Source organism: Nannobrachium achirus, assembly GCF_963921795.1.
Source record: "Nannobrachium achirus genome assembly, chromosome: 19".
Taxonomy (NCBI): Eukaryota; Metazoa; Chordata; class Actinopteri; order Myctophiformes; family Myctophidae; genus Nannobrachium; species Nannobrachium achirus.
Window position 1 is genome coordinate 54,454,542 of NC_137826.1, and position 27,547 is coordinate 54,482,088.

General features: G+C 41.8%; 1 protein-coding gene and 1 long non-coding RNA gene across 2 annotated transcripts; both read left to right on the plus strand.

Annotated features, from left to right (window-relative positions):
• Positions 1 to 443: 443 nt before the first annotated feature.
• LOC308304485 lies at positions 444 to 3,388 on the plus strand. The gene is made up of 4 exons (XR_013963066.1): positions 444 to 588; positions 1,339 to 1,393; positions 3,222 to 3,237; positions 3,336 to 3,388. It is a non-coding gene; the product is annotated as an uncharacterized lncRNA (long non-coding RNA).
• Positions 3,389 to 4,966: 1,578 nt separating this feature from the next.
• Positions 4,967 to 27,280, plus strand: LOC308304931 (uncharacterized protein; the record flags this gene model as incomplete). The annotated part of the gene is made up of 8 exons (XM_080749555.1): positions 4,967 to 5,160; positions 5,265 to 5,318; positions 5,423 to 5,509; positions 6,746 to 6,873; positions 12,205 to 12,452; positions 13,837 to 13,953; positions 25,641 to 25,788; positions 27,113 to 27,280. 8 exons carry the CDS (start codon positions 4,967 to 4,969, stop codon positions 27,148 to 27,150), a joined length of 1,014 nt encoding a protein of 337 aa, XP_080605681.1. The 3' UTR covers positions 27,151 to 27,280.
• Positions 27,281 to 27,547: the final 267 nt, after the last annotated feature.

A 27,547-nucleotide genomic window follows, 5' to 3' on the forward strand; every position in this document is an offset into this window, starting at 1 on the left:
TGCGTTGCGACGCATTGTGAGCTTATCTGCTATTTTCAAAAGATTTTTCTACATTTTATTCATCGGAAAACTTGTCAAATGGGACGTTCTATTATTGGTACTTTTTTTTAGCCCAAGTACATTTTGATACCAATACACTTGTAGGCTTCTTTTAGGCTACTCAAGTCTATTCTAATTCCAACTTCTACTCGAGGCAGAGTATTTCTACATTGCAGTATCGATACTTTTGCATTAGTAAAGAATATGTTTGTACTTTTCCCACAACTGTTTATTTAGAAAGGAACGGCTCCCTATACTGCGAACCAGATCCCGTCGTTCATTTCAAAGAGCCGTTCAAAAGACTCGATTCGTTCGCGAACGTCCCACCTTTAGAATGCAAGCGATTCTCTCATCTCTGCTGCAGGAGCGTCTCTCTCTGTTTGCGGAAGCAAATGTATTGTTAACGAAGTAATAACGTTTTAAAAAGGACTTTTACTTTACAAACAACAAGACAACGTCGACGCCTCTTCAAATCACTGAAAGCAACATTGCAGGCAAGGAGCAACACGAAGTAACTTGACTTTAAAACAGTCGAATTGAGTTCAGCAGGTAAGAAGAATGCAATAGGAAGTAGCCTATTACTTTGTGGAATAATGTGCTTTAATGTGCCTACTACTGTTGACTGTGTGTTGGACGCAGTGGTGCCATGATATAAAGTTTTATCATTATTTGATCTCTGACTGGGATGAAATATGTCTACATTTTTATTTGGAGGCAACACTGTAGCCTATATATTTTCACTTTCACTTCACAGCATGTTGTATTAATGCGCACCATCTACTGGACTCGGGTGAAACTACAACCTATAATATATAACTGGTCATGACTGATGTGTTTTGTCAAACCTCATTATAAACATAACTTTGCACAAAGACACAGACATAGAACAGGACACATTTGATTTTTCACTCACTTTTAACAATTCTTTGGGAAAATGGAAGAAAACAATAATAATGCAATAAACAAAATTAAGAAATAAATGAAAAAAGTTATCGTAAAAACACGGCCTGCTCACGTATTGGGAGGTTAGTATGAGTCACCAGAATTCTTTATTATCATTAATTAATCATGGTTAAAATGGAGTTTGAAGTTACAATGGGTGTGTATGGGGAGGCCCCCTGCAGGAGGAGGGCCTGATAACATTTACATCAAATATCTAAATATTGAATCAAGCACATTTAAATCTGTTCAGGGTTCATAAAAGCCTGATTAGACAATACAATTACCAACAAGTTTTTTTTTTAAAGTGAAATGTCCCTTTAAAACTTTTTTTATTTATTTCTTCTCCCTGTCCGTAAGGTCCAGAAGCTGAGAGTCATTCTGTGGAGAAGATGGAGCCATCAGCAGACAACAAGTAAGATCACTGCTTAATTATATGCTCACTATGTTGAAAGAAAGCCTCATTAATGTTCTACAGTCTCCTAAAGTAGTGGTTCTCAAACATGTTCATGTCCCAACCATTTTAATTTTTGACATGCATTAATTTAGGCCAGTGTTTCTCAAACTTTCAATTGTCAAGGTTTCCCTTTAACTCTGACAGTATACAAATGGAACCAAATGGACCCACCAGGATCCATTTGGTTCCATTTGTATGCTGTCAGAGTTACAGACTTGTATGTGTCAATTTAGACCTCCATAAAGGAACCCACAGAGTCCCTGGAATCCACTTTGAGAACCACTGCATTAGACTATCGACCCCCATTTAGTGGTATTTTTTATTTATATTGTAAAATCAATGTTAATTTAACTATGAGGGTGTACAAATGGAACCAAATGGACCCGTACGGCGTACGCGTCCATTTGGTTCCATTTGTACACTCTCTGAGTTGCATACCCATAAGGGGTTCCTAACTATCATTTAGCTGGGGACCCTCTGGAATTGCCTCAAGGACCCCTGGGGGTCCCCGGAACCCACTTTGAGTGAGAACCACTGTCTTAAAGGAGTAGCTCACCCCCCCCCCCCATAAAAAAACTATAGAATCAATCTTTTGCAGTCGCTTTGGAACAAATAGCGTTTCTTTTTTTTCTCAACACGGTTGAAATAGTATACTGTACAAATTAAATACTCATATTTAAAATTTGTTTAAAGGTTGCAGCTCTGTTTATTTGTGCAGTCCATCTAGTGGTCACTCAGTGGTCTGTAGTCCTTAGGGTGGTTGGTTGTATTCCATTCTCTTGCCTTCTTTTATCGCAACAGTTCACAAATCTTGATGCTTCAAAACTGCCCTGAAAACTCACCTTTCAGGAGGCCAGAGAAAGAGGTAGTTATCACTTCTCCCGTAGACAGGCGAGAAGTGAGCGCACCCCCCCCCCCCCCCCCCCTTACTTTGCCCCACCCCCTTGTTTCCCCTATCCTGTACACATATAGTGTTTTTATAACTGCAATATTATTGAATGTTTTCTTTGCTTGCTATTTATTATGTCCATGAATTAAATACAGAGGACTTCCAACGTAAAAAAAAAGATCGTAAAAGGTCTTGTTTGGGATGTTCCTTTTATGCAGCGGTGTTTAACTGTACTTGTACTGTACTGCATTTCTATTGTATTGACTATATCGCATTTTTACAATTTAGGCCTAGAATTATTGAATGCTTTAACCAGTGAAAAATAGCAGATATACAAGCTCACAGCGCGGCACCGAGTGCCGCGCTGCGAGCTTGTAGATCTGCTATTTTTGAAAAAGTCGTGAAAATGTGTGCAAATCTTTCAATATATGTATTTTCAAAGCGAACGGTTGTAACTCAATTTTGCTTCTGGGTGGTCCCTGGAACTAGATATTTTGAAATGGGGGTCCGTGGCCAAATAAATATCATTTTGGGGGTCCTTCACATGAAAAAGTTTGAGAACCACTGACATAGTAGTCTCTCAAGAACAGACTAACTGAGCTCCAGTTAAGTGAAAAGGACCTTTTCTTTGACGATGGCTGGCCAGATTGCTGACATAGAAACATAGTTTTTTTTCCAAAAATCTTAGAAGGATTCAAAAGACACTTATAGAATTGGGTGAAAATTCTAATTTTCACGATTTTTCAAAAAATAGCAGATCTACAAGCTCGCAGCGCGGCACTCGGTGCCGTGCTGTGAGCTTGTATATCTGCTATTTTTTTAATATTTAAAGCATAAAATATTGCGTCATAATGTGTTCAGGCCTATGAAACCCTTTTCTTTTGTTTCCCTCCACAGTGCAGCGTCTGAAGAGGTAAGCCAGGGACTGTGTGAGTACAAGCAGCTTGTCTACAGAACCACAGCAGGGAGGTTCTCCATCCATCTTTGACCCGACTGCTTTGTGTCTTACAGGAGCAACAGTTTGAGCCCATGTATTACCATGAGAATTACACCACCCATTACAGGCAAGTCATCCTACCAGCCAGTTGGCTCTCAAGCCTTTTCTGGACCAGGACCTACTTGAAAATAATAATACAAAAAGTCCTAACCCAGTGTTTCTCAACCAGTGGTCTGCGGACCATGAGAGGGTTCCAGGTGGTCCCCAGATAAATTGTGGAGAGTTTGTTACCAAATGGACCCTTATAGATGTTTAAAGATGCATGGGGTGCCGTGATTCCACAGCATTCAACAGGAATGGAACTGTGGACAAAATATTATCCGACGCTAACAAAATATAAAATGTTTTGGGGTCTTCAGTACCATTAGGAGAAAGGCGCGCTCTCTGCAGGAGTCTTGTGGAGAGGTCTGTAGTTTCTTTGGGTGCAGATTCAAGTAGAACTCAAAATGAAGGGGATATCCGCAGTCCGCACTCTCTTGAATAATGACTTTAAAATGTATTTATTTATTTCATAAGCACAGCAGCAGCAGCAGTCTATTTAGAGAAATGGACGCGTTTAGGCTTAAAGGCCTTCCTCGCCTTCAAAGAGAGGAGATATAGTAGCTTGTGAGCTTGTAGAACTGCTATCTTTGAATAGGCAAAATATCCAACGTAACTGGGTCAAGTGACCCTTTATTAACACATTGTGCTGGGGACCCCCACCACCCCTGGTCCTGACCTGGGGGTCCCTGAACCCCACTGTTGAGATCCAATTCCCTTTGGGATCCTACCTGGCACGCACATGCACACATGGACATCAAAGGGGGTTTGAGCCCCTGCCCTTTTATCCGTCTGTAAAAAGTGCCCTCTCCAGACCATGAATGCAGTTTTTTACTATGGTGAAAGAAATGCAAAAGCCATCTTTACATGCCATACCTGAAGGCAGCATTCTAGAGAATTGTCTTGTCCAAACTCTCCTGAACTTGAATGCTGTATCTTATGCTGAAAGAATTGCCCTCTCTGTGTAGAAATCCATGCCGTACACCACATCTCCAGTATTGCCTTTTTTTATGCTTAAGTTTAGTGTGTTATCAAGTACCGAAAATAGCCGACCTCCAAGCTCACAATATGTCGCGCTGCAACGCTGTGTGAGCTTGGAGGTCTGCTATTTTCCATATTTCCACCAAAAGGCCCTTTTAGAAATGTCAGCCCCTGCCTCTCTAACATTCTCTGCACGTGCCTTCAACCTGGGCACTGAAGGATGGAATTAGGGGTGGGCGATATGGAAAAATACAATATCACGATATTTTCCCAAGCTGTATCATGATACACGATTTTATCACGATTCTTTTTTCAAGTTGATTTTTATGGAAGTTACTTGACAAAAACTAGACTCTCTGGGTTCCTTTTGGGAGGTCTAAATTGAACTTTACAAGTATGTAGCCGAGTGGAGACCTTGACATTTTAAAGTTTGAGAACTACTGATATAGACCAAAATGCAGGTTTAAATTGAATTCTGCAATGAATCTCTGTATTAACGATTAAACAGGGTTTTTTACAAGGCTCCCTCAATTGTATCACGATATATACGATACCTCTGAAAAGGCATATCGTGGAGACATTGTATCGTCTCAACGATAATTATCACCATATCGCCCACCCCTAGATGGAATTGGTGAGAAAAGGGAAGTTGTTCAAAGGAGTAACGTTCAGTGTTTGTGTGACAGCTACGGGTTGGAAGGAGCGGGCCTGTTCCACTGCAGTAAGACCAACCTGCTGTTGTAACGTTCAGTGTTTGTGTGACAGCTACGGGTTGGAAGGAGCGGGCCTGTTCCACTGCAGTAAGACCAACCTGCTGTTGTAACGTTCAGTGTTTGTGTGACAGCTACGGGTTGGAAGGAGCGGGCCTGTTCCACTGCACTAAGACCAACCTGCTGTTGTAATGTTCAGTGTTTGTGTGACAGCTACGGGTTGGAAGGAGCGGGCCTGTTCCACTGCAGTAAGACCAACCTGCTGTTGTAACGTTCAGTGTTTGTGTGACAGTTACGGGTTGGAAGGAGCGGGCCTGTTCCACTGCAGTAAGACCAACCTGCTGTTGTAACGTTCAGTGTTTGTGTGACAGCTACGGGTTGGAAGGAGCGGGCCTGTTCCACTGCAGTAAGACCAACCTGCTGTTTCAAACCACCAAGGAAGCCGACATCTACTACCGGTAAGCCTGGCAAAAGCTTTTGGTCGCAGTTTACTATGAGAAACGTCACAGTAGGGCTGTCACAATTGTTACATAATCGTCTAATCGTGATGATTTGACATTATCGCAATTATTTTGTCATAATCGTCATAATCGTGAATGTTGAAAAATGTCAGAAATAGTGGAAATAGCAGATCTACAAGCTCACAACGCGTCGCAATAGTAAGTTGTCAAATATGTCAGTAATGTATTTGTATATTTAGGTTATGTGTCATATCTACCATGTGCAACTTCAAAGCCTACAAGCCAAACAGAAATGTAATTGTCAACGACAAAAACACAATTAAATCGTTAATCGCCAATTATTTGAGTGACAATTAATCGTCATGTAAAATGTCATATCGTGACAGCCCTACGTCACAGCTTGTCCGTGTCCGTCTGTCTGGACGTGTAGACGTGTACACTTGTTTACGCTCTATGGGTTTGCCGCTCTGATGTCACTGTGATGTCAGGGGAACCACTCTTAACAGAATGGGTTTGTCGCTCTGACATCATGCTCTGATGTCACTGTGATGTCAGGGGAACCACTCTTAACAGAATGGGTTTGCCGCTCTGACATCACGCTCTGGCTTCACTGTGATGTCACACTAAATAGCAGAGCAAAGAGGAGAAAGAGATAGTCAAAACCAATCGGTTCTCACCAAATTAAGATGTACTGCAGGTCTGGCAGAACTTGCGTCTGAGAAGTCGCCAAGTGCTTCCTACTAGCCTCTTTCAACCACTGTGATTTCCCATAGCTTCTGTCTCCCAGTAACGTGGAGTATTGATACTTTTACTTAAAGGAGGATTGCACCACTTTTCACCTGTCTTCATATAATAGGTCCTCACTAATGTTCAATCAGTGACATCATCGTTTGACCGATTTTCTTTTTAAACAATATTTTTGATTTTTTTTTTTTTTTTTTCAGGAATAGAAAGCCTGCATTTTCTATTAGCTTGGATTCCCCATTGATGATGTCACTGGTGGAAGGATTTGACCCGCCCACAGCTCTCCTATGAGACCCAGACTGAGTGGGGAAAAAGAATTGTGCTATTTTATCATGAACATTAGTGAGGACCTATTATATGAACACAGGTTGAAAAGTGGTGAAGGAATATGAGTACTTTTTCCACCACTGCTAAAATATGACACCGTCATAATGAATACTGATGTTGAGATGTTGTTTTTTGTTGCTTTATTTCCCATGCGATCTCCAGGACGAAGTACTGGGATGATCGTCTGGTGCAGTCCACGGGGAAGACGCCCGCCGGCCTGCTGTTTAAGATCGAGTGTGAGGAGGGGGTCATCAGCCAGCTGCACCTGGCCCACGCCCTGGTCAACATTGGTGAGGCCACAAACCTGCAGATCATGTCCGTCTGTCTGTCCGTGCGTCACGCCTCATGTCACGCTCCATATTAGCTCTGGTCCAGAGCGTCAGCTGCACTGACGCTCTGACAGACCCGTCGCTAAATGACTAGACCGGGATTTCTCAGCCCCTACGAGCGGCGAACGCTCAACCTGAGTCAAAATAAACTAAACTTCTTCACTACTCACCAAACCAAAGGTGGTTTTGCGTTGTTGAAAGTCTATTCTCCGTGGGGGGAAACCTCTCAGCACCCCACCCACTCTGTAAAATACATTATTTTTGTCATGAAATAAAATTCCGGTTCCCAAGAAAGAAACTAAGGTTCCAAGAAAGTTGAACGGCGCTGCTTCTTGAACCAAGGTTCCTTTGGTGGAAAAGGCCCCACTGTGTACTTAGTCTGCTCTTTTTCCCCTCTACACCAAACCTCTGACATAGAAACATGTGTACTTAGTCTGCTCTTTTTACCCTCTACACCAAACCTCTGACATAGAAACATGTGTACTTAGTCTGCTCTTTTTACCCTCTACACCAAACCTCTGACATAGAAACATGTGTACTTAGTCTGCTCTTTTTCCCCTCTACACCAAACCTCTGACATAGAAACATGTGTACTTAGTCTGCTCTTTTTCCCCTCTACACCAAACCTCTGACATAGAAACATGTGTACTTAGTCTGCTCTTTTTCCCCTCTACACCAAACCTCTGACATAGAAACATGTGTACTTAGTCTGCTCTTTTTCCCCTCTACACCAAACCTCTGACATAGAAACATGTGTACTTAGTCTGCTCTTTTTCCCCTCTACACCAAACCTCTGACATAGAAACATGTGTACTTAGTCTGCTCTTTTTCCCCTCTACACCAAACCTCTGACATAGAAACATGTGTACTTAGTCTGCTCTTTTTCCCCTCTACACCAAACCTCTGACATAGAAACATGTGTACTCAGTCTGCTCTTTTTCCCCTCTACACCAAACCTCTGACATAGAAACATGTGTACTCAGTCTGCTCTTTTTCCCCTCTACACCAAACCTCTGACATAGAAACATGTGTACTCAGTCTGCTCTTTTTCCCCTCTACACCAAACCTCTGACATAGAAACATGTGTACTCAGTCTGCTCTTTTTCCCCTCTACACCAAACCTCTGACATAGAAACATGTGTACTCAGTCTGCTCTTTTTCCCCTCTACACCAAACCTCTGACATAGAAACATGTGTACTCAGTCTGCTCTTTTTCCCCTCTACACCAAACCTCTGACATAGAAACATGTGTACTTAGTCTGCTCTTTTTCCCCTCTACACCAAACCTCTGACATAGAAACATGTGTACTCAGTCTGCTCTTTTTCCCCTCTACACCAAACCTCTGACATAGAAACATGTGTACTCAGTCTGCTCTTTTTCCCCTCTACACCAAACCTCTGACATAGAAACATGTGTACTCAGTCTGCTCTTTTTCCCCTCTACACCAAACCTCTGACATAGAAACATGTGTACTTAGTCTGCTCTTTTTCCCCTCTACACCAAACCTCTGACATAGAAACGTGTACTTAGTCTGCTCTTTTTCCCCTCTACACCAAACCTCTGACATAGAAACATGTGTACTTAGTCTGCTCTTTTTCCCCTCTACACCAAACCTCTGACATAGAAACATGTGTACTTAGTCTGCTCTTTTTCCCCTCTACACCAAACCTCTGACATAGAAACATGTGTACTTAGTCTGCTCTTTTTCCCCTCTACACCAAACCTCTGACATAGAAACATGTGTACTTAGTCTGCTCTTTTTCCCCTCTACACCAAACCTCTGACATAGAAACATGTGTACTTAGTCTGCTCCTTTTCCCCTCTACACCAAACCTCTGACATAGAAACATGTGTACTCAGTCTGCTCTTTTTCCCCTCTACACCAAACCTCTGACATAGAAACATGTGTACTCAGTCTGCTCTTTTTCCCCTCTACACCAAACCTCTGACATAGAAACATGTGTACTTAGTCTGCTCTTTTTCCCCTCTACACCAAACCTCTGACATAGAAACATGTGTACTTAGTCTGCTCTTTTTCCCCTCTACACCAAACCTCTGACATAGAAACATGTGTACTCAGTCTGCTCTTTTTCCCCTCTACACCAAACCTCTGACATAGAAACATGTGTACTCAGTCTGCTCTTTTTCCCCTCTACACCAAACCTCTGACATAGAAACATGTGTACTTAGTCTGCTCTTTTTCCCCTCTACACCAAACCTCTGACATAGAAACATGTGTACTTAGTCTGCTCTTTTTCCCCTCTACACCAAACCTCTGACATAGAAACATGTGTACTTAGTCTGCTCTTTTTCCCCTCTACACCAAACCTCTGACATAGAAACATGTGTACTTAGTCTGCTCTTTTTCCCCTCTACACCAAACCTCTGACATAGAAACATGTGTACTTAGTCTGCTCTTTTTCCCCTCTACACCAAACCTCTGACATAGAAACATGTGTACTTAGTCTGCTCTTTTTACCCTCTACACCAAACCTCTGACATAGAAACATGTGTACTTAGTCTGCTCTTTTTCCCCTCTACACCAAACCTCTGACATAGAAACATGTGTACTTAGTCTGCTCTTTTTACCCTCTACACCAAACCTCTGACATAGAAACATGTGTACTTAGTCTGCTCTTTTTCCCCTCTACACCAAACCTCTGACATAGAAACATGTGTACTTAGTCTGCTCTTTTTCCCCTCTACACCAAACCTCTGACATAGAAACATGTGTACTCAGTCTGCTCTTTTTCCCCTCTACACCAAACCTCTGACATAGAAACATGTGTACTTAGTCTGCTCTTTTTCCCCTCTACACCAAACCTCTGACATAGAAACATGTGTACTTAGTCTGCTCTTTTTCCCCTCTACACCAAACCTCTGACATAGAAACATGTGTACTTAGTCTGCTCTTTTTCCCCTCTACACCAAACCTCTGACATAGAAACATGTGTACTTAGTCTGCTCTTTTTCCCCTCTACACCAAACCTCTGACATAGAAACATGTGTACTTAGTCTGCTCTTTTTCCCCTCTACACCAAACCTCTGACATAGAAACATGTGTACTTAGTCTGCTCTTTTTCCCCTCTACACCAAACCTCTGACATAGAAACATGTGTACTCAGTCTGCTCTTTTTCCCCTCTACACCAAACCTCTGACATAGAAACATGTGTACTTAGTCTGCTCTTTTTCCCCTCTACACCAAACCTCTGACATAGAAACATGTGTACTCAGTCTGCTCTTTTTACCCTCTACACCAAACCTCTGACATAGAAACATGTGTACTTAGTCTGCTCTTTTTACCCTCTACACCAAACCTCTGACATAGAAACATGTGTACTTAGTCTGCTCTTTTTACCCTCTACACCAAAACTCTGACATAGAAACATGTGTACTTAGTCTGCTCTTTTTACCCTCTACACCAAAACTCTGACATAGAAACATGTGTACTTAGTCTGCTCTTTTTCTCCTCTACACCAAAACTCTGACATAGAAACATGTGTACTTAGTCTGCTCTTTTTACCCTCTACACCAAACCTCTGACATAGAAACATGTGTACTTAGTCTGCTCTTTTTACCCTCTACACCAAACCTCTGACATAGAAACATGTGTACTTAGTCTGCTCTTTTTACCCTCTACACCAAACCTCTGACATAGAAACATGTGTACTTAGTCTGCTCTTTTTCTCCTCTACACCAAAACTCTGACATAGAAACATGTGTACTTAGTCTGCTCTTTTTACCCTCTACACCAAACCTCTGACATAGAAACATGTGTACTTAGTCTGCTCTTTTTCCCCTCTACACCAAACCTCTGACATAGAAACATGTGTACTTAGTCTGCTCTTTTTCCCCTCTACACCAAACCTCTGACATAGAAACATGTGTACTTAGTCTGCTCTTTTTCCCCTCTACACCAAACCTCTGACATAGAAACATGTGTACTTAGTCTGCTCTTTTTCCCCTCTACACCAAACCTCTGACATAGAAACATGTGTACTTAGTCTGCTCTTTTTCCCCTCTACACCAAACCTCTGACATAGAAACATGTGTACTTAGTCTGCTCTTTTTCCCCTCTACACCAAACCTCTGACATAGAAACATGTGTACTTAGTCTGCTCTTTTTACCCTCTACACCAAACCTCTGACATAGAAACATGTGTACTTAGTCTGCTCTTTTTCCCCTCTACACCAAACCTCTGACATAGAAACATGTGTACTTAGTCTGCTCTTTTTACCCTCTACACCAAACCTCTGACATAGAAACATGTGTACTTAGTCTGCTCCTTTTCTCCTCTACACCAAAACTCTGACATAGAAACATGTGTACTTAGTCTGCTCTTTTTACCCTCTACACCAAACCTCTGACATAGAAACATGTGTACTTAGTCTGCTCTTTTTCCCCTCTACACCAAACCTCTGACATAGAAACATGTGTACTTAGTCTGCTCTTTTTCCCCTCTACACCAAACCTCTGACATAGAAACATGTGTACTTAGTCTGCTCTTTTTCCCCTCTACACCAAACCTCTGACATAGAAACATGTGTACTTAGTCTGCTCTTTTTCCCCTCTACACCAAACCTCTGACATAGAAACATGTGTACTTAGTCTGCTCTTTTTCCCCTCTACACCAAACCTCTGACATAGAAACATGTGTACTTAGTCTGCTCTTTTTACCCTCTACACCAAACCTCTGACATAGAAACATGTGTACTTAGTCTGCTCTTTTTCCCCTCTACACCAAACCTCTGACATAGAAACATGTGTACTTAGTCTGCTCTTTTTCCCCTCTACACCAAACCTCTGACATAGAAACATGTGTACTTAGTCTGCTCTTTTTCCCCTCTACACCAAACCTCTGACATAGAAACCCTCTACACCAAACCTCTGACAGAAACATGCATTTTTTCAAAAACCTTAGAAGAATTTAGAAGACATTTATAGAATCGGGTGAAAGTATTGAAAGAATTTTCCACAATTTAAAAAAAAAAATAGCAGATCTACAAGCTCACAGTGAGCTGTGAGCTTGTGTATCTGCTATTTCTACCCATTTAGGCCTAACCTATAGAATAGGGCTAAATCAGAAATTAGCCTACAAAACAAATATGTTGCTACATACTGTACATGTACTGTAAGCCCCTCCCAAACAGCAAAATGTGTTCCCGGCCTGAATGGGTTAATAGTTAAAGCATAAAATAATGGTTACAGTAATAACGCGTAATAATGCGTTCCACTCCAAGTATTATTAATGGGTAAAAAAAACAACCTTTCTACAACCTTTGGGCTCAGGTGACCTGGACCTGTCCGTGGCCCAGATCACGGAGGACGGCATCAACATCCTGAAGCCGGTCAAGGTGACGGCGACCCACGCGGTGGTGGACGTTCCCGTGGGCGGCCAGATGATGTTCGGCCTGGTGTCCAACCTTCCCTTCTTCCCCAAGCCCATCCACGGGCAGATCCAGCTGTACCTCCGCCCGCCCCGGAGCCTCATCATCCTGAGTCTCTTTGCCCTGCCGGCCAACATCCCCATCACGGAGGTGAGGCGCTTCATCCGTGATGCCGGTTGCACAATGCATCAATGCTTCTTTTTCAACCCTGAGGATATCAAGGAGCTTCACTGTAAAAAAAATTAAAAGTTGGGAAAACACAAGATTTTAAGGCAACAAACTTCAAAAAACTTTAGGGCAACTTAGAATTTTAAGTTAAGCTAAAAGTATAAAAGCTGAGGAACTGAAAATGTTAAGATAAACCAACTAAACCAATTTAAGCAAAACTTAAAGTTTTATGTTTGATTGTCTAACTTTAAAGTTTTCTGAAAGTGATCCCTGACTAATACGACAAATATGCCTTAATACATTATAATTGTCCTCTATAACTACAATGTAAAATTAAAAACACCTCAATTATTTTATTTATTCTAGAAATAGCTAATCTTTCACTCAATAGGGGAAATGCCCGTCGCAAGTTGATGATGTCATAAATGTCAAGTGTGATCTATCCCTATGGAATTTATGGCATGCATGTGAAAATAAAAACAAACTTAATACTTCCTATGGTTAATATGAGCATCAAATCAATATTTCAAATGTGTTTGTGTTTTGTTTTTTTGCACATGCATGCCATAAAAATGACACGACATTTATGACATCATCAACTTGCGACAGGCATTTCCCCTACTGAGTGAAAGATTAGCTATTTCTAGAATAAATAAAATATTTAAGGTGTTTTTAATTTTACATTGTAGTTATAGAGGACAATTATAATGTATTAAGACATATTTGTCGTATTGGTCAGGGATCACTTGAAGTTTGTTGCCTTAAAATTTTGAGTTTTCCCAACTTTTATTTTTTACAGTGTTCCCAGTTTGATATGCATTAGTCCTTTTTGTGAGTAGTAGATATTTAACACAATGGATGCCTGTGTAAGGGATAACATCTCGCTCAGCGGTGATAATCGAGTGATAGGAGACCGACAGGTTGATATGCCACCCACGCGATAGCCTCCAATTTCTGTCTTAGGAATGCATATAACATAACATAAAAACGGCTGTATCTCTGAATAAGGTGAAAATAATGCCGAGGAGGCCGAGACCCGCTCTTCTACAACGCTACACTGGGCTTTGATGGTCGGCCGCGGTTAGGATTTTAGTTTCGCGACTGTTTGTAAACAAACTTATCGTCCGAGTACACACACCTGCACACGCACAAAGCTTCTTGGGCTCCTTCAAAATAAAGCGTAAGTGAATGGTGGCACTGAATATCTAAATAATTTGAGTTAGATGGCATCCAATAATGTGTAAAAGACCAAAAAACATGTTTGAAAGTGAAATATCCCTTTTGAAAAGTGTTAACAAGACGGTGATGATCTAAACTTGAAAACATGTTAAAGGTGAAACGTCGACGTTGTGGTTTTTTATTTCAGTTGGAGTCCCAGCACACGAAGGACGTCCAGATCAAGAGACCCAACACCCACATTCTCTTCACCAGAGACCGCAAGTACCAGCTGAAGTGTTCTCCCTGTCGGAGGTCTCAGCCTGAGGTACGGCTAGTTTACTGGACCCCTTTAGACCTGTGTCACTCTATATTTTAACCACTTTAACTTTTAAAATATAGCAGATATTAGGGCATTCACGAATAGTGATTTTTAGTATTCGAATTATTCAACCTAAAAATATTCGAATAGTCGAATATTCGACAGGACTCGCCAAACTGGCCAAACCGTTCAAATATTTAGTAAGCAAGAGGCGAACATTGTGAAAATAGCAGATCTACATGCTCACAACGCCTCGCAACGCGAGGCGTTGTGAACATGTAGATCTGCTATTTTCACAATATTTATCTACGGAACCGAGTCACATTAAATGTAATACCTACAGTTCCAAGTGCTTGTCAGGGTGGGGGTCCCCAGTTCTAATATGTTTATTTTGGGGGTCACGGCCTAAAAAGGTTTGAGAACCCCTGGTATAGAGCATTAACAAATTCATCCACCAGGGGCATTGACAACTCATTCTTATGACTTCCTATCTAGCCAAGCTTTAAAAACTATATATTTTTTAAAGAGAAAACAATAAAAAAAAATATATATATTCAAATAAGCGAATATTCGACTTTGGTGAACAACATCGAATAGTGACTTTGATATTCGAATAGTCGAATATTCGAATGTTTGGTGAATGCCCTGGCAGATATACAAGCTCACAGTGTGGCACCAAGTGCCGCACTGCAAGCTTGTAGATCTGCTATTTTAATCATGTTTTATTCCCCTCCGGGGAGTGGAACCCAGAACCTTTTGGGTTACAAACTGGCTCCTCTAACCCAGTGTTTCTCAAATGGGGGTACGTGTACCCCTAGGGGTACGCGGAGGTACTGCAGGGGGTACTCAAGATAATGCCCCCCCAAAAAGAAAAATAGAAGTATAAATCTTACTCTTATTATACTCTTATTCATTGTTAAATAATTAACTACATTTGAATTGGAAGGAGAAACAACATTTACTGTTATGTTTAATGATGACACTTGGAGAAACTTGTTGCGAGCCTGATAGTTGCCAACGCAAATTACATGGTACCAGGAAACTGGTATGTGTTTGAATGTTGTTTGAATGCTGGCCATACACTAGCCGATAATCGGGCCCGACTGAATCGGGTAGAATTAAACACTACAGGATCATTTTTTCAGATTATTTTACCAGATAATCTAAACGGGCTCAGACTAGCCGTTTTGAACAGTCGGGCGCTCCGCACGCTACAGGATTCTATTCAGATTGAGTCGGGCCTGAACAAAGCAATAATAGCCTACATAATATAAAATACAAAATGTCACGGGGCTGTTCTTCGCCTTGCAACACACACACACACACACACACACCAGGGTTTCCGCTAGGCATTTTTGGGGCCGGCCACCTTGGCCGGCAGGATTATATTTTACCGGCCAATCAATTAATTTATCGGCCATATTATAATGAACGTCACATACGTGTTTGCAGATGAGATACTGTATGTGCATGGTGCACCGTGCACCCAACTGATAATTACACCATTTTATTTCCTTCCTCTTTATCACAGATGCAATTGCAAAATGTTCCTGAGTTAACAAAATAATATCCTACTTATGTAGTAGTATCGCTTGCCAAAAAAGAAGTGAATAGGTTAAAGTGGGCGCGCAACTCAAGCGAACCGTTTGCGCGCCCTGCCAGACACATGCAGTGGCCTACAAATTAATAAGTTAATAGTATATGATTTTGGCTTCACGTCTCATTAAACCTTAATTATGCAAACACACAACATTTGTTTTGTTTTGTTAATGTTATGTTGGCGCAAGGAAGGTTACTAACTTGACATGCCTCTGTTGCTTTGACCACGATGGGATCACATCCATGCGATCAGAAAGTCATGTGCGTGCTTATATAATATCCATGATTCCACAGAGTTCGGGTCCCTTTTTTATTATCGTCTATACTGGGTCCAGCTTGGTCTAGATTACCTTGGAAGAACCCCAGTTCTGTTCTGATTATAACACTAAAACCACGCTGTATAGCGCTGATTGTTAGACTACAAGGTGCTGGAACTGTCAGCTGTGAAACGTGATGCTTCTCCGTAAGGCTGTGTGCGTCTAAAATAGCAGACATACAAGCTCACAGCGCTGTGCGTTTCGACTTGTTGTGAGCTTGAAGCTCTGATATTTCCAATGCGTGCGCACAGCGCATAGAGATGGGATTTATGGCTCTTTGAAGTAAGCTGGATCTGTGGGATCCGTTCCTTTCAAAGAGCCGTTCAAAAGACTGGCGTACTTTTCCCACCACTGTTCAGTAACTGCTCCCTACTTTGAACCGAATCATATCGTTCATTTCAAAGAGCCGATCAAAAGACTTGATTCGTTCGCGAACGTCCCACCTCTACAGCGCAGCATGAAGCAGCAGCAGTGGCGGTGAGCTCCGCTGTCGTCAGACAGACTTACAGAACATGATACAAATTTAAAATTACTAGAAGCTTGGGCGGCCCAGCGTCTAGTCGGCGACCTGGCCAACTCGGGAACGATGTAAATAGGGAATGAATCCCCCGCCCTTTAATGCAAACCCCATTATACCTGTTGTCATAGAACCCGTTTTGACCATCTGTTTGCCTGTGTCCATTTATGCCCATATATGGAGATATCTGTATCTGTCTGTCTGTCGGCGTCCATTTTATGTCCATATATGGAGATCACTGCAGATATAGTTCTGGGTCCATTTTATGCCCATATGCCCATATATGGAGATATCTGTCTATTTGTGTCCATTTTATGCCCATATATGGAGATCTCTGTATCTCTCCGTCTGTGTCCCTTTATGCCCGTATATGGAGATATCTGTTTATCTGCGTCCATTTTATGCCCATATATGAGATCTCTGTCGCTTTTTGTTTGTTTCTTCTTTAAGCAGAATACACAGCCTGCTTAAATCTGCATCATTCAAGTCATCCTCCCAGTCCCACGCTTTGTCGCTTGTCTTATGTTTGTTTTTGTCTCTTTTATTTTCTTTTTTGGAGCGGACCCCATGAATGCCCCATCCTTTAATGCAAACCCCAATATACCTGTTGTCATAGGACCCGTTTTGACCATCTGTTAGCCTTTGTCCCCACCCTTTAATGCAAACCCCAATATACCTGTTGTCATAGGACCCGTTTTGACCATCTGTTTGCCTTTGTCCCCTTATGCCCATATATGGAGATCTCTGCACACACAGTACCGGTTGCGGAAAACTCTGATGTCAGACATCAGCTCCGCATTCGGAGATTCATTTTATGCCTATATCTGGAGAAAGCGTGTGCCGGTGGGAAGAACGGTTCTCGAGATTCACATACATACATACACATTCACAGAGATTTTTTGTTGACTCATGTGGCGTACGTGATGTCACAGCCTTTTATGAAGTGATGTCACAATGAGTCAGCGCTTGCGTCGATTTCCTCCGGAACAGCCTGATGTCAACAATCAGCTCCGCATAAGGAGATTCCGAACGTTTCGCGCCGGTTTTGGAAAACCGCGAGTCGGGTCGGGTCGAGGCCCTGCACTGCACTCCGCGCGGCGGCGGGGAACGCGCGTGCCGAATCTGAAGCCGGTGGGACGAACGGTTCTCGAGATACGTGGATTACAAACAAACAAACAGACAGAGATTTGTCGCATTTATAGATAGATGATAGGTTTTAATGGTTGTAGCTTTACTACTTTAGACAAATAATTATGTGAATAATAAGATTACATGATAAAATAGCCTAAGAGGCATTTTCCCAGCCGGCCACGGTGGCCGGTGGACTTTATAATTACCGGCCAATTAAACATTTTACCGGTCAATGGCCGGTAAATACCGGCTAACGGAATCTCTGACACACACACGCACACGCACACAACAACACATAAACGTTATCCACACAACACACCATCGCTTCGCGCAATGGAGAAAAAAAAAACGCTTCAATTGTGTCCCATTTTGATGATCATATGAGTTCACTTTGACACGTTTCATGTCAATCCATGCCTCTGTTCAACTCTCTGACTTTTACCCTCTCTGTCTCTATCACTGCTGCGTGCTGCGTGCTGTCTGCTTCTCATGGTGCCTGATTTATGATTAGTCGTATACACCAACACGGAGCTTTGTCATCAGCGCGTCATAGCTGTGGGCGGAGTCAAGCGTGGGGGAAATATTTAACAACCCCCATTAGTAGAATGGGGTTTTCCGTGTTTTCAAATCCGATTTTTTAATAGTATAGCGATGTTTTAATTAATTGCAATGTCTTACAAGCTGGTGCTCATGGCTCCAGCTTGCCCCCCAAATTATAAATATATTTGCTCAGGGCGTGAGGGTATGACAGGAGGTGGTCTAGCGATGATTTTTAAAGACACTTTAAATTTCAAGCCTCTCTCTCTGGGAACATTTGTATCCTTTGAATATCAGGCCGCTCTTCTGGAGAATCTCCCATCTTTAATAATGGTTACTGTTTATCGCCCTCCGAGGAATAGCAAAATATTGTTTTTAACAGAAATCTCTGAACTTTTGTCCATCTGCTCCATCAACTACAACATGATTGTGATCTCAGGAGATATAAATTTGCATATTGATAATAGCTCAGACACTGTAGCCATGGACTTTTTAGAGATCCTACACTCTTTTGATCTCAATCAACATGTCACCGGCCCTACTCACAAACTTGGCCACACCCTTGATCTAGTAATCACCAAAGGTATAAACATCTCTTTGAACAGGGTTGTCGATAGACCCGAGCTCTCAGACCATTTTGTATTGTTTTTTACTATGACCGTCACAGGGATGGAGAAATGCAACACAGAATGCATCATTAGAAAACGTTTTTTCTCTCCATCCGCTGCTAATGATTTTCCTCTTCACTTGCCTAATGCACCCTCCCTACCCACTGCTCTATCAGTCAATGACCGGGTCCAACTTTTTAATGACAATCTAGAATCAGCCTTAGATAAAGTAGCCCCTATAAAGGTTAAAATGAAAAACACCTCAAAAAACACACCTTGGATTAATGAGCATGTGCGCTCACTAAAGAGAGAATGTCGTAGAAATGAGCGATTATTTAGAAAGAGTAACCTCACTATCCACCAAGAGAGCCTTAGGAAGTCAACTTATGACTACAACAGAGCCCTACGTTTGGCTAGACAATCCTACTTCTCAAAGATTATTAATGAGAACAAGTGCAATCCCAGGGTGTTATTTTCCACTGTTGATCGTCTCTTGAACCCCCCCCAGTCCCATAGGCTGTCACTCCCGGCCTCCACAGCTAGATGCAACGAATTTGCCTTGTTTTTTGACGACAAAATCTACAATATACGTGCTGGTATTATAGGTGACAATGCCACCTCAATCACTCCGACAGCCACTGTGGCAAATGTAGCTCACTCTAGAGGAAGCCTCAACTCCTTCTCCGCTATAAATGAACAAGAGCTCAGAAATATTATATCAAAAATGAAGTCTTCGTCCTGTTCACTGGACGTCATTCCCACCCCCTTCCTTAAAGACGTTCTGGATAGTGTCATCAGTGACATCTTGGAAATTGTCAACAGTTCCCTAGATTCAGGCGCCTTCCCAATCTCATTAAAAACAGCGGAAGTCAGGCCCCTGATTAAGAAACACAACCTTGATCCCTCTGTGCTAAGCAACTATCGACCCATATCGAATTTGCCCTTTCTGGGCAAAATCATAGAAAAGGTTATTTGCCATCAACTGGAAGTCTATCTTCAGCAAAACAAGACTCACAATAAATTTCAGTCTGGTTTCAGGAAGGGCCACAGCACCGAAACAGCGCTTGTGAAAGTGGTTAATGACCTCAGGCTGGCCTCTGCCAAGAAAAATGTGTCAGTGCTTTTATTGCTGGATCAGTCAGCTGCATTTGACACTCTAGATCATCTTATTTTATTAAAACGTCTGGAACACTCTATAGGTCTGTCAGGTACTGCCCTGTCCTGGTTCCAATCCTACATTCGAGACAGATCTTACTTTGTTAAATTAGATGAATTTGTCTCTGACAAACAGTCCATCTCTTCCGGTATTCCGCAGGGCTCAATTCTCGGCCCCTTATTGTTTTCTTTATACATATTGCCACTGGGTGAAATTATTGCCAATCATGGCGTTAATTACCATTTTTATGCTGACGACACTCAGATGTACATCTCTGTATCCCCAGATGACCCTAATGCCCTTGAACCTTTGCTGTCCTGTCTGTCCAGCATCACACGCTGGATGTCTGCCAACTTCCTCAAACTAAATGAGGACAAGACTGAGGTTCTCATTGTTGGCTCTAGTGAGCAGAGGGAATCAATGACAGGTAGACTCACCAGCCTGGCTGTAAACAGTAAAAATACAGTAAAGAACCTTGGTGTTCTCATTGACTCTGAACTAAGCTTTAATACACACATCAGTCACATAGCCAAGACTGCCTTTTTCCATCTTAGGAATATTGCTCGAATTAGAGCCTATCTGTCACTGGATGATGCAAAAACGTTAATTCATGCATTTGTCTTTTCTAGACTCGATTATTGCAACGCACTTTTCTCTGGCTTGCCTAAAAAAACTACTGACAGACTACAAGTCATCCAGAATGCGGCTGCCAGAGTTTTAACAAGAACTAAGATGAGGGAGCATATCACTCCAGTTTTGGCTTCGCTGCATTGGCTTCCGGTTGCCTTTAGAATAGACTTTAAAATTCTTCTACTGGTTTTTAAAGCCCTTAATGGCCTGGCACCCTCCTATCTCGATGACTGTCTGAATAGATATGTTCCTGGCCGTCCCCTTAGGTCCGCTAGTGCTGACCTACTTGAAATCCCTAGCTTACAAATGAAAATTAGAAAACACGGTGAGGCTGCTTTTTGTTTCTATGGGCCGACGGCCTGGAACCGCCTCCCATTATATTTAAGGCAGTCAACCTCGGTGGACAACTTTAAGTCTCAACTCAAGACTTATTTATTTTCTATTGCTTTTAAATAATCCTACCCTAGCTTAACTGTTTTGCCTTTTACTACTTTATTGTTATTGCTGTTATTTGCTGAGTTAATGTTTTATTTACTTTGTCTTGCTGTATTGTCATTATTGCTGCTTTGTTTTTATATCTTGTTGTGTGAAGCACTCTGAGCTGCATTTTTGTATGAAGGGTGCTATACAAATAAAGTTTCATTCATTCATTCATACATTGATTCCTTGGTTGCCAATGGACAAAAAATGATGCATTTAAAATTAAACAGCTTTGGGATTAAATATTGTCTGATATTATTAAGGACAGGTCGCATCATCAAAGACCATGGGTTATCTAGACTATCCGTCTGGTATTAGACACTGTTACATTTTTTTTATGATAAATTAAACGTATCGTATCAAAAAACGAAAAGCATTAATTAATCAATGATGGTTATAGAGCACATTAAATGAATTCCAGTTGTCTACAGCCATTAACAGCTTGTTATCATGCAAGGATTTACACACTGACACAACACAACACAACACAATCCTATCCTGAATAGTTTCAAACCTGCAGAAAATACTTTTAAACTGGCGTCGATCCTGCCATATATTCAAAGATCAGGTCTCTATCCTACTTGAACTCACTACGATGTGTTCTATAAACAACATTGACGACTTAACGACTGTTGTTTTTTGATATTAGAGTAAGTTTAATTGATCATATATTGTAATTGTGTCTCTACCAGGTGAAAGACATAATGTAAACAGGTTTTGTAGCATAGAGGGAAGAGGGGGACCACGGGTGCTTATATTGTGCAACTCTGACACATGCACGGGGGATAATCTGAGTCTGATTATAAACCACTTAATTACATTGATTCCTTACTGCAAATGCCTGGACAAAAAACTATCTGCAATAGCATCGGGATTAATTGTTGTCCTTATAGGACTGGTCGGATCAATGCCATGGTTATTATCTGACTGATTTAATCACCTGGTAAGAGACACACTTTCACATTTTCATGAACATGATCAATTACACTAATCACAATATCAAAAAACAAAGGCCATTAATTCAGCAATGATGTTCATGGAACACGTACGGGAAGGACACAGGAGGAGGATGCCATTGTAAGTGTATTAGGCAATGGGAATGGATTTAGACCATATTCACGTTTCAAATCTATTGACGACTAATGGGCCTGGCTGTTGGATTTATATTGTGGCACGTTTAATTGATCACATCTCATATTAATATTAGTGTCTCTACCAGGATTGAAATGAACACTGCATGTGCAAACATGTTTTTTTTGTAACACAGGGAGTAGAGTAGATGGAGAGAAAAACAGATCTCCGATCTCATCTCATGGTTGTGTAACTTGGATAGCCTACAGAAACGACAGATCTCCATCTCAGTCAGTGCTTGTGTAATTTGCGGGGAATATATTAATCTGACTCTGATTACAAACCACTTGAACTCCGACTTCTATATCCTATATGCCAGGGAGAAGATAACGGGGTCCAAACTATGTGCGAGCTTGTTGATTTTTGGCACGGCATAGATTGGCAAAAATAGATTTGGTGTAGTAGACTGAATATGTGGTCAACGTATAAAGAGTAAAATTGGGTCCCGTTTTATTCCAGAGGTTTTGATGAGGCAGGAGTAGTAGTTTAGACGAGGTGGCGAGGTACAGTAGCTCCGTGCTGCACAGCGGTGCGTTCAATCAATCAATCAGTCATCCATAATAGGCTTGTTATATTAATAATAAGTGAACTTTACGACGGCGAGTGAACGATTGCGTTCCAGAAGTCCTTCTGATGGATGTTTCTTGGCTGTCGAGTGTTTTATCGTCCAAAAAAATCGCTCTGAACGTGATTAAAACGATAGTGTACTGTTTACGCTGTATTAACTCAATGGGGAAAGGCGGTTTGTTTTCCCCCACGCTCAAAGCGGATGTGACGTTTATGGGCGTTCCTTTCTAGCTCCGTGTTGGTGTATGACTGTGTGGCGCACAGAACATTAGATTTCCAAGATCAAACTGCGTCCCTCCGCGCCACATTGTAGGGTTTGTAGATCAGGCAGTGGGCGCGTAGGCTACTTGCACTCGTGTGCTGTTCCCACTTCAGTCTGTGACTGACTATAGGGTCTATTTCTGCTGATATAAAACAAACTCGCGACCATTGAGTTTTAATTCCCATCGCAAGCAATCATGATACAACCTGGGAGGATGGATGTGGATCATTATTTGAAATAATAAGCAGTGTATTTATGTGTATTGCTTTTTTGGGGGGGAACTTGTTTTTAGTCCCAAATATACTGTAATGCTTTAAAAAGGACAGGCCTATTAGGCCTATATCCATATTTATCATTGTCAGTTTTGATAAAGTCATTTTATTTTATAATAGTTAAGGTAACGTGCGCGCATATTTTATAAACCTGCTGTCTGTTAAAATACTTGTGCATGCGAAACGCCTGGCTATGCGGGGCGCGCTGTGCCCGGAGTAGCCAGGAGTTGTTAACCCAGCTGGTAGATCAAACAACGAGTTGATGATGGCCCATTAATTAAGCTACACGCTGTACCTATGGCCAATTGGAACTTGAAAGGAGTAGAGATTACATAACTGCACCGTGCACGGACCATCAGAGAAAGTGACTGACGTGGGGTGAGCTGCTGTTGTAGGCTGCTTCCACCACGGACGGTTCAAGTTCAAGACAGGTTCAAGTTCAAGACAGGCAAGTGTCTGCTTTTACTTTAGTGGCCATGGCCTAGGCTTTCAATCCCTGTCTTTTAACAAATTATCGCGGTGTGGGCGGATGGATCAATCAAATATAATCATTAAAAAAAGATCCAATGTCCCAGAGAGAGAGAGAGAGAAAGAGAGGACGGTTCTGTCTGGTCCATTTGAAGAACTGTAATCCAGCATTTTGAGGTGGAAACATGCGAATGCACAGGTTTATCATACATTTGAGAGTGAGAACCATAAATTTAATGTAACTTGGAGGAGGAGAGCAGAGCTGGAAAGTTATTAGCGAGTCCAGACAGCTGTGGCTCTTGCACTAATTGGTTTGGCCTAGTTTTACGTCTTTGTTGATTGATTGATTGATTTCGTGTGTGTGTGTGTGTGTGTGTGTGTGTGTGTGTGTGTGTGTGTGTGTGTGTGTGTGTGTGTGTGTGTGTGTGTGTGTGTGTGTGTGTGTGTGTGTGTGTGTGTGTGTGTGTGTGTGTGTGTGTGTGTGTGTGTGTGTGTGTGTGTGTGTGTGTGTGTGGGGAGAGAGAAAAAGAGATAGCTCTGTCACTCAGATATGTATGCTCAGAGACTTGCGTCTATCAGCAGCTGCTGTACCTATTTTCAATCAGTCCCCTGCTGCTATTCCAGTCTTCCAGACCAGTACTGATCCAGGAAAATATCAAACATGTTTGAAAAGAGTCGGGCTACCCCCGATCGTCCTCCGAGCCACTCGGCTGGGCTCCGAGTGGATCTGTGAGACCTCACGCTAGACGACGTTCATGCCCGATAGTCGGGCACGTTTCAGTCGGAGGAAGCCCGATTGTCGGGGGGGTAATTAAATAGCCCGATTATCGGCTAGTGTGCGGCCAGCTTTAGTTATTGACAAGAAAACTGAACTGAATTGTTACGGCCACAGTGTTGAAACTCCCTTTTTATTTTTTGTGATGTTATATTCTTGAAAAGGGGGGTTATCATAAATATCATATACTTGTACCGCTAGTTATGGTTTTCGTTGCAGTTGGGAAAAATGTTGTTGTCGGGTAAAGGGGGTACTTGGATTCAAAAACACCTGATATACAAGCTCTGTGCCACGCTGCGAGCTTGTAGATCTGCTATTTTTTTTTAATCGTGCTAATTAGAATTTTGACCCGATTATATTTTGTATGTTATTTTTATTAAGCTTGGACATGACTTATTGAGCATGGCATGTTTATCAATACATCAATCAGCTTACATAGGTTTTTGTATTTTCTCCCCCCCCCCCCACCCTTAATTTACTGGTATATAAAGAAAGAGAAAACTGGAGCTCAGTCTGTTCTTGAGAGACTACTATGTCAGTGGTTCTCAAACCTTTTCATGTGAAGGATCCCCAAAATGATATTTATTTGGCCACGGACCCCCATCTCAAAATATTTAGTTCCAGGGACCCCCAGAAGCAAAATTTGAGTTACAAACGTTCGCTTTGAAAATACATATATTCAAAGATTTGCACACATTTTCACGACTTAAAAAAAATTTGCAGATCTACAAGCTCGCAGCGCGGCACTCGGTGAGAGAGGCAGGGGCTGACATAAGTCTTTTTGTGGAAATGCTCACAATGCGGCGCGACGCGTTGTGAGCTTGGAGGTTGGCTATTTTCGCCACGCTAAGAATAATCAAGTCAACACTGGAGATGTGGCGTAACGGCATGGGTTTCTACACAGAGAGGGCAATTCTTTCAACATAAGATGCTGCACTCAAGTTCAGGAGAGTTTGGAGATGACAATTGTCTTTGATGCTGCCTTCAGGAATGGCATGGAAAGAGGGGGCATTTGCATTTCTTTCACCATAGTAAAAACTGATTTCATGGTCTGGAGAGGGCACTTTTTACAGACAGATAAAAGGGCAGGGGCTCAAGCCCCCTTTGATGTCTATGTGTGCACGTGCGTGTGTAAAGGGTTGAAAAGCACTGTTTTAGGCCACTGCTGCCCCATAGTAATTCTCTCCCTCTCTCTCTCCCTCTCCCTCTCCCTCTCTCTCTCTCTCTCTCTCTCTCTCTTCAGCGTGCTCATTTTTTCCTGAACTACGGACCAAACTACCATGCCACGTTCGAGGCGCACATCGAGTTCACCCAAAAAGAGAACCCGTCGTTTGAAGTGTTGGCAGAAGACGGCACCACCATCTGGAAGCAGGACGACGTCGACATCTCAGGTAAGCACTGGAGTTATTTTAAAGCAAGGGTCTTCAACAGGGGGTCCTCAGAGTTACTACAGGGGGTCCTCCAAATCTTTGTGTGATAGAGGCTTTTTTCCTCCTCCTTTTTCATATTAACCACTTGAACCCTAGCGTCCATATATTCTGAGAACTTTAGCCAAAAATAGCCGATCTACAAGCTCACAACGCCTCGCAGCGCGAGGTTAGTTTTTAAGTGTTTAAGTGGTACCAGATAGGCAGCTCGGCAAATAAGAGGTGAATTGATCCCAGTGCATGACAGAGGACACTTTCACGATAAATTTAAACCTCCACGATACGATTAGTCTCGCGTAGCCAGACAACTATTCCACAATCTCTGAATGCTATATAGAGTCTGGAACAGCAGCTCCCTAACGGCGAGTAATGGAAACGGGCATTACCGTTCAAGAAAATATATTTTAAAATGTCATTTCTGCTAAGCAGCAAGCTAAATATGCTTATATGATTTTTATTTATATAATGATAAATGTGTGCGATGTGAGACTGAAACGGAAGTGATGAGGGGGCTTCACTTCCGCTTTATCTCGCACTCATCGTTTCTATTTCCCTTTACCAGACTGTATGCTGGGAGCATTTTGCAAATCGCGGAGGCAACAGTCTGGCCTCGCGAGACTACGATACGATTATTGTGTTTTTTAATCACGATAAACGATAACGATTATCGTCCCATCCCTAGTGCTAATAAAAATAAAATAAAATAAACGTTATTATACATCCATTATACAGTGATGTAATTGTGTTAGTCTGCCGGTCGGTCTGTGACCGTCTGTGAGTTACCTGTAACTGTTAACTCTTTCAAAGCCACAGAGGTAGATTGACGAGAATTATTAATTAGGCAACCAACCCACAGACGAAGGTTGACGAGAATAGGTTATTTTTTGCCGATTTAACAAACAGGTGTTTCATACGAAACACTTGCCTTGCCTCCAGTGGCAGATCATGTGACTGAACGAAAACGCGGAAGTGCACGATCCATTCTGGGTCTGCTTTGTTATGATTCTGGTTAGAATGCATTATACATAAAAACACACTTTCCTCCTCACCCGTAAGTCGGATTTTGCACGGAGCGTGTGCGTGGAGCGCCCAACGCAAAAGTAGCTATTTGCTCATTTTGTTAGCATGGTTGTATGAGTGTAACTATGGTGGAATTTAGCGTCACCCAGGGTACTGAAAAGAATGGACAGAACGGATAGATGTGTAAACAGCGTTTTCTTGTGGTCGTAAAAAAACACTGAAATGGGCTGGCAGTAAAACTGTTAATTGTGGTTATTTTGTCCTCTAGGTTATCTACCAGAGAACGTCCCAAGGCCGAACGTGTGACATGTGACACAATGATTTGTGACCACGCCCACTCGCAAGGTGCCTTCTTTTACTTGTAATAAGATAAGTTGTGTCTTTATTTTGACCTGTGATTTCCTGTGTGCCTTTATGCTAGTGCTGTAACCATCCAACTCCCTCTTGTGGATGAATATGTTTACTGTGATGTTGTTATTTTACATTAAGCCAAATAGCAACTCAATCTGTTATTTCTTGTTGTTTCATGGATTTGGATGGAACATGCATCCTGTTATTACATTTTGAAATAAAAGAAAACATATATTCTGTATTTATGAATTTATGACGGATATTTGGTTCCTTATAACTATACAGTGTCATAAGCAGAATGTAATGCATCAAATGTGTTAATACATTGCATTTTAAACAATGCATCGCGACA